We start from the raw sequence: 19,581 nt of genomic DNA, 5'->3' as shown, positions 1-19,581 counted from the left end.
TAAATCTAAATTTATGGAAAAAAAAGAAAGACATTTTAATTTATCATGCAACTGATAATATAGCTTTTGCTGTGAAAACTGGTTCAGTCCTCATATACAGTAGACATTCATTTTCTTCTACCTGAAACAAGTGGGTTCCATATTGAAAGTCTCTCATTTTTCTGTCTCTTCCACAGCTAGTAGTAATAATTAGTGAGTCTCAGCTCTACTGGCCATAAGGTGATTCCTGGATTGCTTATAAAATGCAGATTCTTGGGCTCCGTGCACAAGAGTCTGTGTATTTGGGCTAGGATTGAGAAATCTGCCTTTACCAAGTGTTCTAGTCCATGCTCTTGCAGAGGTCAGTGGACCACATATTAAAAACCACTGGGGTGAGGGGCGCGGCCGGGTGAGAAGGGATCATTTTCACCTGCTGGGCTTGAATTTACTCCTGCTTTGTTTGTTCCTGCCCCTTGTTCCAACAGCATTAGCTTTGTGGGCAGAACGGTGGTAGGGCAAGTGAAGAAATAGAGGCAGTGTAAGTAGGGCCTCTGACCCTTAAGGGTGGTGCTTCTGAAAGCTGCTAGTGCAAAGGAAGTGAGAATTACTTGGGATCTCTGTAAACTGCAGATTCTGATTCGGTAGGTCTGGGACTGTGGTGTGAGATTTTGCATTTCTAACAAACCCAACCCTCTCAGCCCCCAGGCCACGATGCCCATTAGAAAGGCAGAGAGTTCTCTGTTTATATACAAAATGCAAAATGCCCATTAGATCCAGAGAAGAAGGAGACCAGTGCAATTCCCCGCGTGCAATATAATTGTAATTAATCTCGTAGTGAAGTCTCATCTGTGTATTTCAGTTACATACACTTAACCACACACGTTGGAAGTGGGGAAGGCATGAAAAAAAAGAGTGAAAAAACTCTTAAAGTAATCTTACAGGCAAAGGATGCTATCCAATCCCGAAACTATCAATACCTGTTAGAAGGAAAGAATGTGTGAATAATTTTAGGGTTTCCCAACTATTGACAGAAAAGGGAAACTCTTGTTTGTAGACACCATTGGGGTGTCTACAAAAAGAATGAAGAGCTAAGAGCCATAGAGAATCATTGATTAATGAAGAATTAGAGGCATACACAAAATCAAATGCACTGTACTTTATGGGCAGTATAAGGAGTTGTCAAGGGGACTTTAAATCATGAGTGATTTTTGCCTTATGCCCGACTTTGGAACTTAACCCCAACCATTAGTCCATCCATAAGTAAGATTCTACTCTTTATGTGTATGTATATGCACACATATACGTATATATTATATTTGTTATATATTATATATATGTATAATTACTGTACTTGCCTGAGAAGCCTGTAGAGAGATAACTGTAATAAAAACTTCCTGCCCTGTAAGTTTTTTTCTATTCAGCTGAGAAGTCTTACTCCACAGTTGTTAAAACTGCCTATGGCTGCTCTTTGTACACCCATTCTATTTTTTCATTAGACAGTAAGCTCCCAGAGGACAAGTATCATGTTTTATATTTACTTTAAGTCTTGTTTAGTAACTTGCTCAAGGTAGGTAATCCATACACTTTTCTTGAAGGAATGAAGGAAGAGATAAAGAAACAAATGCAGGGTTTTGGTGCTAACCCTGTAGTTAACGTAATGTTACTATTGTCTTATCATGCTGAGTTGAGTTTTGAACTACTGGTTCTGCAGTTCTATAGTTCTCTAATTTTATGAAATAATATGCAGAACTACCACAACTTAGATATATATTTGGAACTTAACATACATATTCCCAACGGGGAAAAAATGTTGATAGGATGAATAGAATCTAAAAATTAGTTCCAAAACTTACACCTCATAATGAAGCTCAGGGACTATATATTTGCAATTTAAAATAATGGAAGCCATGCTGCTGCAAAGCTGATAATGACACAGAGCAGAAACTATTCATTTATTAAAAACAAAACCATTATCTACTATGTTCTGGGTTAGTGCTAGATCCTACTGTTACAATCTGCTTTTGTTTTTTCCTGATTTTTAAAATTAATGGTAAAATATACGTAACAAGCAGTACTTTCTCTAAAGTATAATATTATATTAAAAATGCGTGTTTTATGGGGCAAAAACAGTAGAGATAAGTTTTTCATTTTTTATTATTTTTTTCTTGAGGGACGGAGAACCCCAAATAACAGTGACTTCAACAAAATTAAGTTTTTCTCTCTCTGATAATAGGTGTTCACAGTTGGTCAATGTAGGGGTGGATGTTCACAGTGCCAGGGATCCACACTCTTCATCGTTTTGCTCTGCTATCCTTAGAGACAAGACTTCTGCCTCATGGTCCAAAATGGCTGCTGGAGCATCAGCCATCTAGTTTGGTTTCCGTTCAGCAGGAAGGTGGAATGGTTGAACAAGGATGTACACATTCACTTTAATGACATATTTTGGAAGTTATTCCTCCACCTTTGGTTACATTCTGTGGTTAGAACTTAGCCACATGGCTATACCTAGCTACACAGATTGCTGGAAATGTCCTTATTCAAAGTGGCCATTTGCCCAGCTAAAAGGGTCTTTTTATTTTACTGTGGAGGAAGAGAATATACAATGAGAGGGCATTTAGTGGTCTCTGTCACAATAGGCAAGCATCAGAGGTAAATTTGAAAAATTCGTTTTGATGGTATTGTTAAAAGATGAATTTTGAGGAAGTCTCTGCTATTTTTCACAGTACCCCGTAGATTAATATTCCGTATTTGTGGTTTATTACAAACTATTTCTTTAAATGTAAATCTTGAAAGAAATTGGTCTGAAAAAACTCACAGGACAAAAATATGGCCTATGACATAAATAGTAAAAATAGAAATGATGTCATGTTCCTGCTTAGCTAATGTAGAAGAATTTCATCAGGTAATGCACTGTTGATGAGTTAATAGCTTTGTCTAACTCTCCTGAATATATAATGTGCCTGAACTCCTGGTACATTGTGAAAGCTTCAGATGGGGCTTTTTACAAGTTATTCATTTTATTTTATGCAGTAAGAATTCACGGTGCAGGATTTGGATTTCTTTTTGGTAACGTGTGATGGTTAAAAATGATGGTAATACATCAATTTTGCTGTAGTGTAGTAATCAACTGGGCATGTTGGCCATGCTATAGTGTTGGATATAAATACTTAAGGGCTACTACTCACATTTGATAAAGAAAGGGAACAGTCACCTCAAGTTTTCTGTTTTCTAACTTTTATGACCATTTTATATTTGTATTGTATCTATATGTGGAACTAATGGAAAACATATATATATATATATAAAGTGTTATATATATATAAAGTTTTTGATTAGTTCCAAATATATATACATATACAGTGTTATACTCATTAACACACAGAAGCACATATACACTGATGTAGAGTTTCTTATGAGTCAGTTGTTTTTGTAAGGGAATACTATAGGCATATACACTCACTCATTTGGAGGGATAAGCATTTTACTTTACTTTACTTTTACTACTGTTTGTATACAGTAGGTTTTAGTAATAACTTTAAACCTATTAACACGTTTTCAGATATATTTAAATCAAGTATTTAGTATAAAAGTGTGCTATTATTTTTAGTAATATTTATTCAACACACCTTCTTTCTTCTTCCAGAACTGGGGCTTAGGTCTAGTAAGCGGATCAGTGATCTTGGAGTCAGAAGATGTAGGTTCTGACCTTGGCTCTGCTGTGGACTTGAGTGACCTTTACACTCTGCCCAACGGCAGCCCCCTCTGTACAAGGGGCTCATCCTATCGGAGGCTTTCAGCAGGGGACCTAGGACATTGGTCAATAAGGGATGACTTTCCGTTCTCATTTATTTTTCTTTTCCTCCTGTCTCCTTGCCTGACTCCCTGCTTAGTCAAGTCTGATATTTTCTGGGAGAGTTCTAATGATGTCAGTGACGGCCCTTTATGCTCCATAAAGAGTTCACATGAGTGGGTGGCTTCAAATCAATTGCAGAATTAGAAGGAAAATGACAGAGACGCTGTAGTTCTTACCAACCATGAAGGCATTGATGAAAAATGGAAGGTTAGCTATAAGCCTACTGAGAGAATCTTAACTGGATAATGCTTTGAGTTCAATTAAAATCACTGTTTCAACCATTCTCTAAGACTAGGATTAGACCCTATATTTTATTTTAAAAAATGAAAGAATAAACAATTTTGTTTTTCCCATTTGTAAACATTGAAATCCATTTAGTCTTTTATCCAGGGTGTTCCCTAGTACTAGAAATTTTAAGTAAGGTCAGAAAATCCATTTGCAGGAAATTATATGTAAAACATTAGTTTTAGTTTCCAAAGGGTTACGTTAGGTTTGGGGTAAGCTCATTTGCTGTTCTACCTTTTGATTAAAATTGACTTTCATTTTATAAATCCTAGAGATCCTTATTTTTATTTAAACTATTACCCCAAAGACAACAACAACAAATGCCACTTTCCTAGGCTACTAAGAACCAGAGGAGAAGCATCCTGGGTGCGTTTCCAGATGTCTGTTAGACCGTTGAATTTTCATCCATATTTAACAAATACCATCATTCAGTTTCATGAGGTTACTGTGTCACAATGTCTGTGTTAGAACTTTATTTTCAGAGGTTCCTTTAAATGGGCAGAAATCACGGCATGTTGGATTGATTTAGTCTCTTTCATCCATCCACTGGGTTAGTTTGTGGCTCAAAACTCTTTCTGAGATGTAGGACACTTAAAATTTAGGATTTCTCAGCACTGCAGCAGAATCTTAAGGCAGAAAAGTCCCCTTCTCTTCAGCTCTCCTTCCCCTGGCTGGCTTTCTGTTAAAAGTGGGTTCTTCTACTGTGTCCCTAGGTAGCAGTCTCAGCTCTGCCTGTGTGGGATCCCTTACCAGATGGCCCTCTTAATAAATGCCTTGCTTTTCCCCACCCTCACTTTCTTGATCCAAATGTGAAATGCCAGCAAATAAATAAGAACATTGTACTCTGATGAGTTCTCTTGAGATGGAGGAAAGCCCTGGGGAGGGGAAGCTAGAGACTGCTATTCTTTTTTGCTGGACAGCTCCTAATTACTGGCCAGTAGGTAGAAGACACCGTTTAGACAACAGAGAATTTAAAGGTAAAGAAAGAGAGAGAGAGAGAACAAATTCTCCATCTTATTCCAAATGCCTTTGCTCACAGGAAAGTACGCTTGGATTGTTGGAGTCCGTTTGAAATATTCTGTGTGACCTTTGCATGGGGACCACAGACTTTGGGCTCGGGGTAGGTGATGGCTGTGTGTGGATCTCACCGCCAGACTCACAGTGCAACAGAAATGGGTGGGTAATGAGAGCAGAGCAGCCAGTTCTTTAATTGAATTAAAAGCTGGGTGACATCAATGCAGACACCTGTCCAATTACAGACAGGCCAAGGTGTTTACCGTTGCTGTACAAGCGGTTCGAAGATGACAGAAATCTTTCCGCCCACAGATTAACATAATGAAGGAGAACAGATTACAGTGGATGCCAGCCAAACACCTAGGTTGGCAGCTGAGGGTGGGGTGGAGGAGGGGGGAGGAGTGTGCTCAAGGATGTAAATAGACACAGAGTCACTTTTTCTTCTCCAAAACGTGTTGGGCTTTGAAAAGGATGCCATTTTGTCTTGTGTCTCAGGCTCGGTTTCCAGGCCGAGCATTTATACTTGTCTGCATTGAGTCAGAGTTAATCATAAAAATCTCAGTGTCAAAGCCGACTCCTCTGTTGTTTCCCTGCATCTCAGCATACAGTTTTATTAGAGGCACAAAAGCTTGCACAGCTGGTGTCCGCTCCACAATGATTTTCTCTTAGGTAGTCAGACCACCTCCAATTATTAATATTTCTCTTCCGCTCCTTTGAAACTCGAGGTTAGAGCACGGGAAACCAAGTGTTGGAAATAATCATCTATCAGTCAAAAGAAACAGTGTCTGTTCCTTTGCTAGCTCCCTGGAAAGGGTAGGACGGGAGTGAGCATCTCTTATCGTGAGGCAGACAGCTGAGTGAGCTAAGAGGATGAAAGGTCTTTATGTTTTGGGCAAACATCAAGGGTCCACCTTTGGTAAACCATCGTAATAACTGCTGGAAAATAGGACAAGTAAAGAAGCAAAAGGTCATACCCTCTGCATTCAAGGAGCTCCCAAAATCGTTGCGAGGGACTTTAAACTGCACGATTCTCGAGGAGAAGGCTCTTCCCCTCTGCTAGGCAGAAATCCTCAGAGCACACAGTTTGGAACCTAAGGCACTAGGGCTCTTCAATTTCCTCCTGTGATGTGCTGCCACCCCTTAAATCACGTTCCTGTCCCTGCTCTTTCGGCTTGGGCTTTCTGCACCCGCTGAGGTCCACAGGACTGCAATTCAAAGGGACTATACTTACTTTACTTCCAACTCCCTTGGTGTGGCCCATCAGGATTTCTCAATGTTAAGCATTAATGCAAAATGCATTATCGCTTAGCAGTGAGAGTTTTGGTCGGGCTGGTGCCAATGATTTTAATCCGAATACCAACACTCCTGTGTTTCATGGGGTCCTAACACTTTTAAGACATCAATAATGCTTCCTTTATGCTTATGGAATGTTTTTTCAGCTCACCCTCTTCCATTATCAAAAGAGACTGGCAGGTTTCCTGACATGGTTGGGACCATTTTCTGATTTCACAGAGTTTTGCGGCTGAAAGGGAATTGGAGAGGTCATCTGGCCTGCCTCGAGGTAGGAACAGTCTCAAATTCAAAGGGTAAAAAGACTCCTCTGTGACGTCTGCCAGAGAAAAGGGGCTCATATCCAAACCAATCTTAAAAGTTTTCACCGTCAGGATATACTTCTTTAATTTAAATACCCTAAGGATCATCAAGGAGACGACCCCATTTTACCTTATTGGGTTTTCTGTGGACACAGAATACAGTGTATATGCCATATTTTTCTCTCTGGGATTCCTTTATAAATATGTCACTCTGTACGTTTTTCAGTATTCTTTTAAGTATAATACTGAAATATACTTTCAATGATTATCCCTTTTTTCTCTTTGCCTTTAATTAAATATAGGTCCTCTATCATCTTGGACTGGCAGCCATGGATCTTATAAATGCCCTTGTCCACTTGACATGTACGCAAGCATTTTGCTTTATGTATTTAATGTGTGTATTATCGTTATCATTAGGGTCCTTCTAGCTCTAATATTTTCTTAGATTAGAAACCTTGTAAAGATCAGCTGTAGTCTATAGCACCTTTCCCAGAAGCATATAGAAGGAAAGTTGATAAATAATTGTTTGGTAATGATATGCTGTCATAGTAGTACCACTTTTTCTTCTGGAGAGTATATAATCTAAGTCTGACTCTGACACTTAAAGGAAGGCCATTTGGCCAATCACTCAATGGTCTCTAGGGATATATCCAAGAAAGAAAGGCTACCTTGCCTAGTCTTGGGGAGAATATGTTTATTTTTTGGTAATAGCAGAACTTTTTATAAGCATTAACTTTAATCCATCCTGGTAAACTCTCCATACTGAGAAACAAAAGAGAGAAACCGCATGTCTCAGGCAATAGGATGACTTGGTCGTTATTCTGATTTAGTGAGGACCACTTGGTTGACCAGCCCCTTCTACCCCAACCTCAGTGTAACCTGACAAGAGGAGAGAAAATGCTCAATCATTACACTGCTCTTCTTACTGAAGTCGATGATACTAACCTGTATTTAGGGGAAATTATTCCAATGGTTTGACAAACTTTGTCTCTGAGACACAACATTATAAGCAAGATCCCCACTGCACATAGGAAAGAAAGGCCACCTCAGACTCAGAAAGTACGGCACGTTTTTTGAAAATGTGATTTACAAGCCACCCCAAACTTTCTACCTGCGATTCGAAGTTGGCAAGAGCCCAAACATCAGCTTTTTCTTCTCCTCCTTTTCTGTTTTCTATTTTGCAGCTCTCATTTCTCAGTGTTTATTATTATTGTGTCACCTGCCTGGATATAGGAAATGTGAGCACTTTGATAAATGGCCTGAAAGATGATCCGGTTTCTCTCCAGCATCTTTCTTTCAGAATATTGGGATTTTTCTATGAAATACAATTTGGTAAACTTCTCTACCAAAGCACAAACTGAAGAATGCAAGTTTGCTGAAAGGAATATTCCCTGTTTTTTAAGGTCCTTAAGGTTAAAGGGGGGAAGAAATTAGCAAAGGAGTTTCATGATAAACCTATACACACAAAGTGCCTCATTTAATGAAGGCAAGAAAGGTTAAATAAAACACCAAAGACCGTTTAGTGAATGTGAACTCAGTATCTGGGTTGACATGATCCTTCTTAAAGTCTCCACTAATAACCTTCTTGTTAAGTTGGTATAATAGTCACAATTCCAACATTGCACTTCAGCTATGATTTGGAAAGAAAGAATGTCTCAGGGAAGGTATTTTGTAACATAATGGAACTGCTTTTTATGTTTCCCAATGATAATTATCTGGATGTATGATGCACCCTCATGCTAAAGATTGCAGAGCATCAAACTGTATACAGCCACTGTGCCTTTTGTGACACAATATATCTGTGCCCCACCTAGGTCAGGGCCACCTATGAGAGGCAATGCCACCTAGGTTCTTAGGTGATGAACAAAGGAAACATTTCATGTCCCAACATATTTTCCTTGCTCACTGTAGGATTAAAAATTTTATTTTCTGGGGGCTGATTCATTACTTGTTAACATGGCATTATACTAATTCAGACATGCAACTCATCTTATTTAGACTTGCAGTACTGACAGATTTGAACTTGGCGATAGGAAAGACGTGACAAATGCCAAAGATTTTCAAAGGATAAAATGGCTGGGATAAATCTCACAAGGACACGTTAGTTTTGAACCCGGAATTTAGGGATCATGATGGAGGTATTAAGAAATGGGAAAAATGGTAGTGTGTATATGTTAATCCCAGTCTCCTAATTTATCCCTCCCTCCGCTTCACCTCTGGTAGCCATAAGTTTGTTTTCTACATCTGTGACTCTGTTTCTGTTTTGTAAATAAGTTCATTTGTACCATTTTCTAGATCCCACGTATGAGTGATACCATGTGATATTACTCTTTTTCCGTCTGAGTGACTTCACTTAATATGAGAATCTCTAGGTCCATCCATGATTAACATATACACACTACTATGTATAAAATAGATAACTAGTAAGGACCTACTGTATAACAAAGGGAACTCTACTCAATATTCTGTAATAACCTATATGGGAAAAGAATCTAAAACAGAATGGATATGTGTATATGGATAACTGATCCACTTTGCTGTATACCTGAAACTAACATAACATTGTATATCAACTCTACTCCAATAAAAATTAAAAAAAAAAAAAAGAAATAGGAAGAGGGAAGTTTGCAAAATAGTTTTGACTGTTGGGTCTGGATTGGGTCAGGTTGAGAGTGAAATGCTAGCTGAACATCCACGTGGGATACACGGCCTGCAGGTAGAAATGCAGAACCAGAGCTTGGAGGAGAGATGTGAAGTCTGCAGATATAAATGAGAGATGAGGCTTGATGAACTAATGAAGGCAAATGTTTAGAAGAAGTGAACTAACAAAGGCAAGTGTTCAGAAGAAGAAAGAAGCCTGAGGACCCGACCTTGTTAAAAAAAAAAAAAAAAAATTTAAGGGACTGTGGAAGGAAGATGGAGTTGGTCAAGAAAAGCAAGGAGCCCTCAGTAATTTAGGAGGACTCCTTGGGAAAATTCTGTGGCCTAGACGGCAGCTGAACAAGGCAAGATCCAGTAAGTAGAGGAGAATAAGGACCGTGGAAGGGTTACTTGGTCTGGTGTGGAAGGGATCACTAGCGATCTTGACAAGATAAAAATCAATATTTAATTGTACGGTGCAGGCAGAAACTGAGTTGGAATGGTAGCATAGCTTGGGCTACCAAGGCTCTATGCTAGAGTTCTCCCCTTACACAGCTCTGCGTTGAGCATGTTATAGTCCCAAACTCATTTAATCTTGATAGTAACACTTCGAGGTGAATACTGTAGTATCCCCATCTCATATCCCCATGATACTATATTATCCCTGTGAGGCCTCTTCTTCGAGATAGATACGATCATTATCTCTTTACAGATGAGGAAACTAAGGCACAGAGGTCTGAGCAACTTGCCCAGACCCGTACTACAAATCAGTAGTAGAATTGGCATCTGGACCCGAGCAATCTGGCGCGAGCATCTTTGCTCTTAACCACGACATCACTACATGATGAAGATGCGTGTGTGATGCTGTAAGCTTTCCTTTAAGACTTTTAGTGGAAGGAGAAATAACCTCTTTTTAAAAAGTGAGCTCAGAATGTGGGTCATGATCTGGGAGATTCAAGAGGAAATGACAGTCACAGTGGCAGGAGTGAGGGAAAGCAGAAGGTGACAACATGAAGGCGTTTTGAAATTAGAGCTGCATTTGGCATGAGATGGTCCAACGTGTATGTGTGTTAGTTCATTGGCTTGCTGTCTTCTTTGGCCGCGGGCTAAGATGCTGGTGCCAAGTGCAGCCGAGAGGGTTGGGTAGCCCAGGGGGATGCTTGGGGGAGCTGCTAGAATAGAGACTTGCAGGCAACACTGGGAACTGAGGGCAAGTGAGAAGGGCCAAAGCAAACAAGGGCTGTGGTCTTTGCTTCATCCTGATCTTTGCTCTTTTAATATTTTATCCTTTCTCCTGGGGAAAGGGAATAGGCAAACATGTATTTTAAAATTTGTTGTTGAATGATGCAAGCTGTCATCAATACCAGTTCATTAAAACAATCAAGGTTTACTCGATAAAGGGATACTACGAGTAAGACCATCTTTTTATAAGAACGATGACAGTCTATGTGATTAGGGATTAAAACAGCTCTAAAACCTGCAACAGAAAACAATGGCGAGCAAATACACAAATTATATTTTTGATACTTCTTTAATTCACGGGATTAACTAAATAAAGAGCCTCTGCCTTGATTATAAACACCAGTAAACAAAATGTGTTTTAGTTTCTGCAGGCACCTTTAATTGCGGAACAAATCTTACATATCCACCACCAAGTCAGGTTAATTCAACACTTCCGTGGGCAGTGCTTCTGTTTAAGACAGGTGTCTTAATTAAATAAACTAATAATTTTGCAAGAAGTACAAAAGCATAATTATTTAATTGGCTAATTGTTCAACTATGTTGATTTGCATATTTGTTAGCTGCAACGTGAATAAATAATTTGTATACGTGTACCCTACCGTTAAAATAATGAAGTAACTCTTGGGAGTAGCATCTCCTAATGTGTGCTAATAGATGTCGCATAAGAAGGACTCTCTAGTTAAATAAGGTTGAAAACTGTGAGGTAAAAGAAAATGAGATAGTTTTGTTTCTGCAGGAGGTCTAGTATCCTGAAATGGGATGATGGCCGTCTTCACTATCAGGTACACTGGGCTCTGCTTTACGAACTATATGTGGAATCCCCCATCTTTACAGGGGAAACATCTCAGGGGCATTAGCGTCTGAGAAGCACATTTGGGAAAGTGCTATTTAGAGCTGTCTTAACAATAAGCAGGTCTCTCTCTTTTTTTCTTTTAATTTTCATTGGAGTATGGCTGCTTTACAATGTTGTGTTAGTTTCTACTGTGCAGTAAAGTGAATCAGCCATACGTATTCATATATCCCCTCCTTTTTTGGATTCCCTTCCCACTTAGGTCACCACAGAGCACTGAGTAAAGTTCTGTGCTATACAGTAGGTTCTCATTAGTTACCTATTTTATACATAGTATCAATAATGTATATATGTCAATCCCAATCTCGCAATTCCTCCCACCCGCCACCTTTCCCCCTTGGTATCCATATGTTTGTTCTCTACGTCTGTGTCTCTGTTTCTGCTTTGTAAATAAGATCGTCTATACCAGTTTTTTCAGATTCCACGTATATGTGTTAATAGACGATATCTGTTTCTTTCTGACTAAATTTTTTCTTGCTAGTCACACCATTCTGCAATCAGCACACAGGCAGGAAAATGAATTAAAGGAGCATATGTTTTTGTTTTCTATATCTCTGTGTCTCTACCCCCCTTTCTCACACACACACACACACACACACACACACACAATACTCTGTATAGCTTCTTCTGGTAAACATGCAAACCTCTTTTTGTCCCCTTTTATTACAGGCATATTGACAGGTTTGCTACCCTTCAAAAACTATGCAGTAACCCTAGCTGCTTGCACTTTGGCTGGCTGTACCGAGAGCTCGCACGCACTGAACGTCTCTACTCCACAAGAAGGTAAAGTAATTTCAAAGGTCTTGACTTCCACATTTCAGTCATGAATAATAAAATAGGAGAAGAGCTAAATGCTGCAAGGCCATTTGCTACAAAACCTCAACCTAATTTGATGACAAAGTGCATTGCCAGGCCATAATTGCTCCATTTTTTGGGGGGGGAGCGAAAATGAATCAAACTCCATACCCTTTAATGACATGCATCTTTAATAGCTGTAATGCAGATTAATGGGCTTTTTAATTGCTGTTACATTGTTCATGCAAGAGCCTTGTCATTAATATGAAACATCTGAAAGATTAATGAAAGCTTCCTCATTTTACTATGGCTCAGAAGTAAATCTAGAGACAGTCTGACTAAAAAGAATTGATTGTATGGCACAGTATGAAATTGAGAATCCAACGGTTGATTTCCACGGTCTCTTTTAACTGCTAAACCCCAGCGTGAGCAACAATTATTTCAGTGTGATAGAACCTCCAAACGCCGATCGAGGCGTTATTAATCACGATCTGCTTCCTTCCGCCTCAAGTCGCACTTTTGTTGTACCTGGAACTTACAAACTGTTGGCATAAATTAATGTTTCAGAAAGCATACATTTAGGAAGGCAGTGGGAAAGAGAAAATATTTTAGCACTCTAAAGCGAAAGCTTTGCTCGAGCATCAGAATGCATCTCTTCAAGAAATAACAGCTCTCAAAACATTTAAAGCGTTGTTACTTCGTATTTCTCCCTCCTGGATGAGAGGGATTAACACATTTCTCTTACTGTCTGGTTGTAAAGTTATTCAGGAGACTTAAAACCTTGATCTTTAGGGAAAAAGAGTCTTCCAGTCTCTCTCTTTTTCACTATCCCTCCACCCCCCCTTACCCAGTTCCTCTTCTTCCCCCTTCCTTCTTTTAAATCCTTAAAGCAAGTACCACTCGCACAGAAAATGTGTAAAGAAAGACAATGGAGGCACTTCCCTGGCAGTTCAGTGGTTAACACACCGCGCTCCCAGTGCAGGGGGCACAGCTTCTATCCCTGATCAGGGAACTAAGATCCCGCATGCCACACCAGGTGGCCAAAAAAAAAAAAAAAAAGAAGACAATGGCTCATCTGATGAAACCAGGACAGAAAACAAGAGTTTGTAAAATCCTTCTTGTGACAATTTGTTCTTCATGCCTTGCACCTGACCTCACCAGACCACCCTCACCTGGGCTACAGCATTGGTGACCCATCTTCTGTGTTTTCTCAATGTTCTCTCCATCTTTCTTATTGTGTCTTTGCTTCTGCTGAGGCATATATCATTATTCCCTTTTCCAGTTACTTCCACCGACTTCCATATGGCACAGATTGTCCTATATCTCACTCTTTTCTCCCCTCTGTCCATGTCTTGCCTGGTACCCTCCAAACCTACTTCACAGCTCAACCCCAGAGGGATTCCTGCTCATTCAGTTCACCATTTTCTTTCCATTATTTCAGGATTTCCCAATTTCTAGTTTTTCCTTAAATTTATTACTAATTTACTGAACGATAGGTATGTTTAGGTTCAATTTCTAAAAGTTTTTTTAGTTCCTGTGACTCCAGTTCATTGACCATTACAGAAAATGAACAGGCCCCCTTTACTAAAAAAAAACCCGCACATACGTTGTAATTTTCATATGTAATTAATTCTGTACCTTCTGGCTATTTCTATAGGTCTTTTTATATCGATTTATAAAAAAGTCTTTTTATATCGATTATGAACCGCTCTCCCTAGCATTGCCTATCTTAGATCAAAAACTCCTCAAGGGTAGGGATTCTGTCTAATTTGCTTTAAAAGGCACAGCCCAAGTAGGGATTATGGGTTAATAATACTTGTGATGAAGTAACACAAGCATCAGTAAAGTGAACTAGTGTAAATACTCCCCATCCATCATTGAGGCAAATTCTCATAAATTCAGGACAGGTATTTAGTACTGTTCCTAAAGCAATTACTGACAAGCTGCCCACGAATCAGGAATATTTCCATGCATGGGATTTCTGGTTTATTCCATGATTTATTGGTTTGGGTGTGAAAAGTTTGAATTAGAAAAGTAAACTAAAATTAGACTCTATATATCTTTTTAATTTTTCCCACAGCACCACAAGAGGTTCAGCCACCAGTAGCCAAATCCCTTCCCAGTTCTTTGTTACTCTCCTGGAATCCACCCAAAAAGGCAAATGGTATTATAACTCAGTACTCCTTATATATGGATGGGATACTAATTTATTCAGGCAATGGAGAGAACTACACAGTCACAGGTAAGACTTCTATAGGTATCAGTAAATAGTTATATATATTATAACTATATTAAAGACTATATTATAACTATATTAAAGACTATATTAAAGACTATATATTAGTATATATTATATATACTTACAAATTAATATATATATTTCAGTATATATATATTATATAGTGTATATATATATATACACTATATAATATATATATACTGAAATAGTTATCTGAGAATGCAGTTTCAAAAGTTGGGTTACTTAGTTTTGTCTCCTGTTAAATCATTAGAATTCCATGACTTTTGTGGTTACATTACACTTACAGTGAAGTCAAAGCTGGAAAAATGGAAAAGGGCTCACGCTGGCTCCCTTCCCCCTCCCCCAAGGCTGTCTTACTGCATGTTCTCTACCATTGTCCTACCACTCCTTACCTGAATCCTTCTACGAATATACCTTTGCACAGGTGCAGAGGGGGGTTTGGAAATGTATAATATCAACACAGACAGCTCAGCATATGACTCCTCTGCCTCTAACTGATCACAAGATTGAAGCTGGGACCCAGTGTGCTCCCCAGCCGTGCTCGCAGTACAGTGATGTCATTTCAGTTCAGTTGATGTCATGTCAATCCAATTGAGGTGATGACGTCATTTCAAACAAATGCCACTGGCACGTGAATTAACCACTTTAAAATCCTCATGAATGTGGAATAAGCTTAAGACTCAGAAGTGTGACTCAGTGTGGTTTGAATTTGAGACCATTTGGGAAGAAACATAGTATATCTGCCTAGATCATATTATAAAGTGTCATGACACTTAAGAAAAGTGAATTGTTGGAAACCTTGTGAAACACGAGGCCTGTATTATGTACGTTGTCTGGTGCCTGAATGGTGTTTACATTTGTATGGTAATAGTGGTTATATATTTTATGATATTTTAGATATTATATGTGACTGTTAGGTGAGACATCATTAATCAAATATTGATTGATGAAAACCTGAGGCCTTAGAGAGTTTAAATTCTTCATGAAAGGTCGTAACAGGTTAGCGTCAGAGACAGGATTAATTGTTTATGTATTCACTCCTTCACATTAATGCCAGGTACTAAGGTTGTAACAGAGAACCAGCCAGACACTGCCTCCCTTCAGCCCCTTGATGCTCATGATTTCATGGCAACACATAAAGATGCAGGAATGAGGCATATGGCACAGGGCTATGGCATTCATCTAATTGAGTTCTCTGAATTTATATTTTTTGTATCCTCTCTAGTCTGAGAGGCTTCAAAGCACAAGAACTATTACTTCTGTATTTCATTCATCATGGTTGGATAGAATTCTGTAATACTTATTCAGTGAGGTAGGTGTTATCATTACCCCCATTTTACAAACGAGGAAATTGAGGCACAGAAAGGTTAAGCAACTTCCTTCAGGCCACACAGCCTGTGAGAGGTAGACTTTGATACCATCTCAAGTATTCTGACTAATGATGAGTATGCGGTCTTAAAACAAGTTATTTAACTTCTGAGACTTAGTTTCTGAAACAGTAAAATAGAATTAACTGCAATTTTCAGGATTTTGAAGGGAACTAGAACTAGAAAAACACCTAGCACGTTCTTAGTAAACTTAGTAGAGAGAACTAAACTAAAAAATAAATACTAAAACTAAAAATAGATTACCCCTTGGGCTTCCCTGGTGGCGCAGTGGTTGAGAGTCCACCTGCCAATGCAGGGGACACGGGTTCATGCCCTGGTCTGGGAAGATCCCACGTGCCGCGGAGCAGCTGGGCCCGTGAGCCATGGCCACTGAGCCTGTGCCTCCGGAGCCTGTGCTCTGCAACGGGAGAGGCCACAGCAGTGAGAGGCCCGCGTACCCCCGCCTCGCCCAAAAAAAAAGTGTGGACCTTGAAGATTTCCAAAATGTGCAGAATGCCCCATGAGGTGACACTCCAAAGCCAGAAAAAGAACAGGGTGGGGAGGAGAGGAGGCTAGAATTCACACTGATTTCTCATGCCACCTAAAAAATGAAACTAATTCTGTATTCCATTGACTCAAATCCTTAACAGACCCGTGTGACTATAGTATCTGCATTGAAAGATCATGGCAAATGTTAGCATAGTATAAGAGATGCCCCAAATATAATATAAAGAAAGTGGAATATTTTTATAGAGTCCTTAACCATCTTCTCTAACTACAGTGATAATGGTTTCTTCGGTGGTGTTCATCCTTCAGGTAGATTTTTAAAGATTATTTCTCTGATAAGACTCATAACATTTTTTCCTATGTCCTCCTTGGCATCTCAAAGGCAACTATACTTCTTGTTGCTTTTATCTCCAAATGGCAGAAGATATGAAGTACAGAAGGAATACAGTGTTGGTCACTAAGGAGAGGAGCTAAGCCAAAAACGTTACGATGGGGTTCAAAGTTGTACATGATGATTCAAGTGTCATAGCCAGCATAGCTGAGGCCCAGAGATGCCAAGAAATCCTAGTCGGTAATTGGAAAAACTGATTCAAATCTGGGTCTCTCTGGCCTCAAAGTCCACACATTTCATCTCTACACATGCTACTTATTGAACACATTTTATTATTCCTCACAACAACTCTGAAAGGGATATGGAAGCTTGATTACAAACCCCAGAGCACCCACGTTAATCTTCTAGGGCTGCCATACCCAAATACCACAGACTGGATGGCTTAAACAACGGAAATTTATTTCTCATAGTTCTGGAGGCTAGAAGTCCAAGATCAAGGTGTTGGCAGGTTTGGTTTCTCTTGGGGCCTCTCTCCTTGACTTGCAGACAGCCACTTTCTCCCTGCATCCTCACGTGGTGTTTCTTATGTGTACACCCCTGCTGTCTCTTCCTCTTCCTTTAGGGGCATCAGAACCATTGGATTAGGGCCCTATCCCTGTAACCTCAGTTAACCTTCATCACCTCTTTAAAAGCCCTATCTCTGTAAATCAGCTATACTCCAGTATAAAATAAAAATTGAATTTAAAAGAAGCCCTATCTCCAAATGTAGTCGCATTGCGGGTTAAGGCTTCAACATGTAAATTTTGGAGAACACAATTCAGTTTGTAACAGCACCCAAAAGTGAGTGTTTTCTGAATGTCCACTTTTCTTGAGATTCTCCAATGGCATGCAGGTTAAATAAAATGGCCTTTTAGATCTCTTTCAACTCTTTCAAGATTTTGTATCTGTGATATATATTACATTTAGGTCATTTATGTCTTCAGAATTCACCTGTCCACTAGGAATCACAGAAAAGAAGAATGGGAAGGGGAATCTGGCTGGTTGAAGTCAGCCCAGAGAAAACTGATGGAGAAAACTGCTCTAGCATTGGGTCTCACTTTAGCCTCTAAAGACACTTTAAATCCTGCCCCTTTTCATTATAAAATGTATCCACGATGCTATTGGTACTCGTTGCTTGTCTTTGTGCCAGGATATTTGTGGCATAATGTCCTTTCCATTCTGAGTAGCTTGTGGATAGAACTTCTGTTCTATTCAATTCAATTCTATTCTATTCTGTTTTGTTCTATTCTATTCTATTCTAGCTGGTGCTGTCAGTAATAGCAAGAGTTTAGGGTCAATGAAATGGATCTCTCCAGTGCTAAAATGTCAATTCATAGAGAGACTGAGAAATGAAAGATATAGTCTACTATTAGAGAAATAATTGATAGCATTTTTTAGTTATAAAAGTAACATATGCTTACTGAAGATAATTTAAAATATGCAGACATCTAATACCTGATAATCCCACCTTACAGATAGAAACTCTTAGTATTTGATGTAATTCCTTCCAGCACTTTATTCATTTTAACAAAATTGAGCTATAATGTATAATTTGGAATCCTTGCATATTCCCTTATTATGAATATATCTCACACCACAAGGATTTTTCTAAAAGTATCTTGAAATATTTTAATAATGTTATATTCCATCTTATGAATGTATATTAATGCATTTAACCACTTAAAAATTCAAAATTTCTAATTTATCTCATTTTAAATATTTTGTGATAAATATTACTGTACATAAATGTTTGTTTGCTATATCTCTAAATGGGGAATAGCTAAATCAGAGTAGCAAACTCTTTCAGAATATTTGATATACATTTTTGCATTGTTTTCCAGAAAAGTTCATAAACAGTGAATGTTACATCCTTACATCTTTGACAGTTTTACAACCTGAAAATATTATTTTTATTTGCATGTTTAGCTACTAGTTTACTGCATACTTTTGTATGATGATTAGCGATTTATATTTGATTCAGCTGATCATAGTATGGATGAGCAAAAGTTTAATAGGGGTAAGGATTCAGTTTGAAACTACTTTAAGAGCTGTGTTTCATACCCTGTTTTTCCTGGCTACAGTCACCTGCACTATTTACAGTTCTTTGTCTTCTACACCACCAAAAACTTCTTTAATGACTTGGCTTAATGTCCCCTCCTAAATATTCAAGGTGTCAACCTTTCTTTTCTCACTCCTACTCCATTTATTCATAGCTTCCTTTTAAGTTTCCACATAGAACAAACATTTTTCCGTTATGCGTAAAAAAATGGATCTTGCCTCCATGGTGGATACAGGTCAAAGTAAATGCATTTCAATTCAAAAGCCACTTAGCATCTAGGTGGCTGGAATGTTTTTCTTCTTCCTCTTAAATATGAAGCATTAAAAGTCAAAGGCAGTGCTGCACCTTGAGTTAGTACAAAATATATTTAAAAATGCATACAGTTCAAATTTTTGCCTTGCATAGGCCATAAGCTAGTAAAATGGTGGGTCAGTTATGACACTGAAAAATGAATCCAGTTAGAGAACCTCCCGAAGGCTGTTGATGTTCGCTATAATAAATAGCACACACTTGAAGTCAAACTTTTTCATTCTGTATTCAAAGGTAATGGATTTTTCGTAACCATAGTAACCTTGGGGGTATTTCTGGATAAATACATGAGGTATATACATTCTAGTTTTATTTTTGAATATAAACTACCACATTATGTATTACTAATAATATGAAAAATAGGCTGTAGGTTAGTATAATGACAGCTTAAACTAGTATGCATTTTTCTCCTGCAAAAAATAAATATTTATCAAAAGTATAGGTTCAATTAATTTTCCC

At 38.5% G+C, this 19,581-nt stretch overlaps 1 protein-coding gene across 1 annotated transcript in view; it reads left to right on the top strand.

The window, feature by feature from the left end:
- Positions 1-19,581, top strand: part of USH2A (usherin) — a 788,115-nt gene that overhangs the window by 318,762 nt on the left and 449,772 nt on the right. The window contains exons 30-31 of the mRNA XM_029229459.1: positions 12,125-12,238; positions 14,331-14,492. Of these exons, the coding sequence (XP_029085292.1) occupies positions 12,125-12,238; positions 14,331-14,492 (276 nt within the window). The remainder of the gene's footprint in view (positions 1-12,124; positions 12,239-14,330; positions 14,493-19,581) is intronic.

This window comes from Monodon monoceros, unplaced genomic scaffold, assembly GCF_005190385.1.
Source record: "Monodon monoceros isolate NGI ecotype Baffin Bay Population unplaced genomic scaffold, NGI_Narwhal_1 Super_Scaffold_18, whole genome shotgun sequence".
NCBI classification, from domain to species: domain Eukaryota; kingdom Metazoa; phylum Chordata; class Mammalia; order Artiodactyla; family Monodontidae; genus Monodon; species Monodon monoceros.
This window is presented reverse-complemented; position numbering and strand designations above follow the sequence as displayed.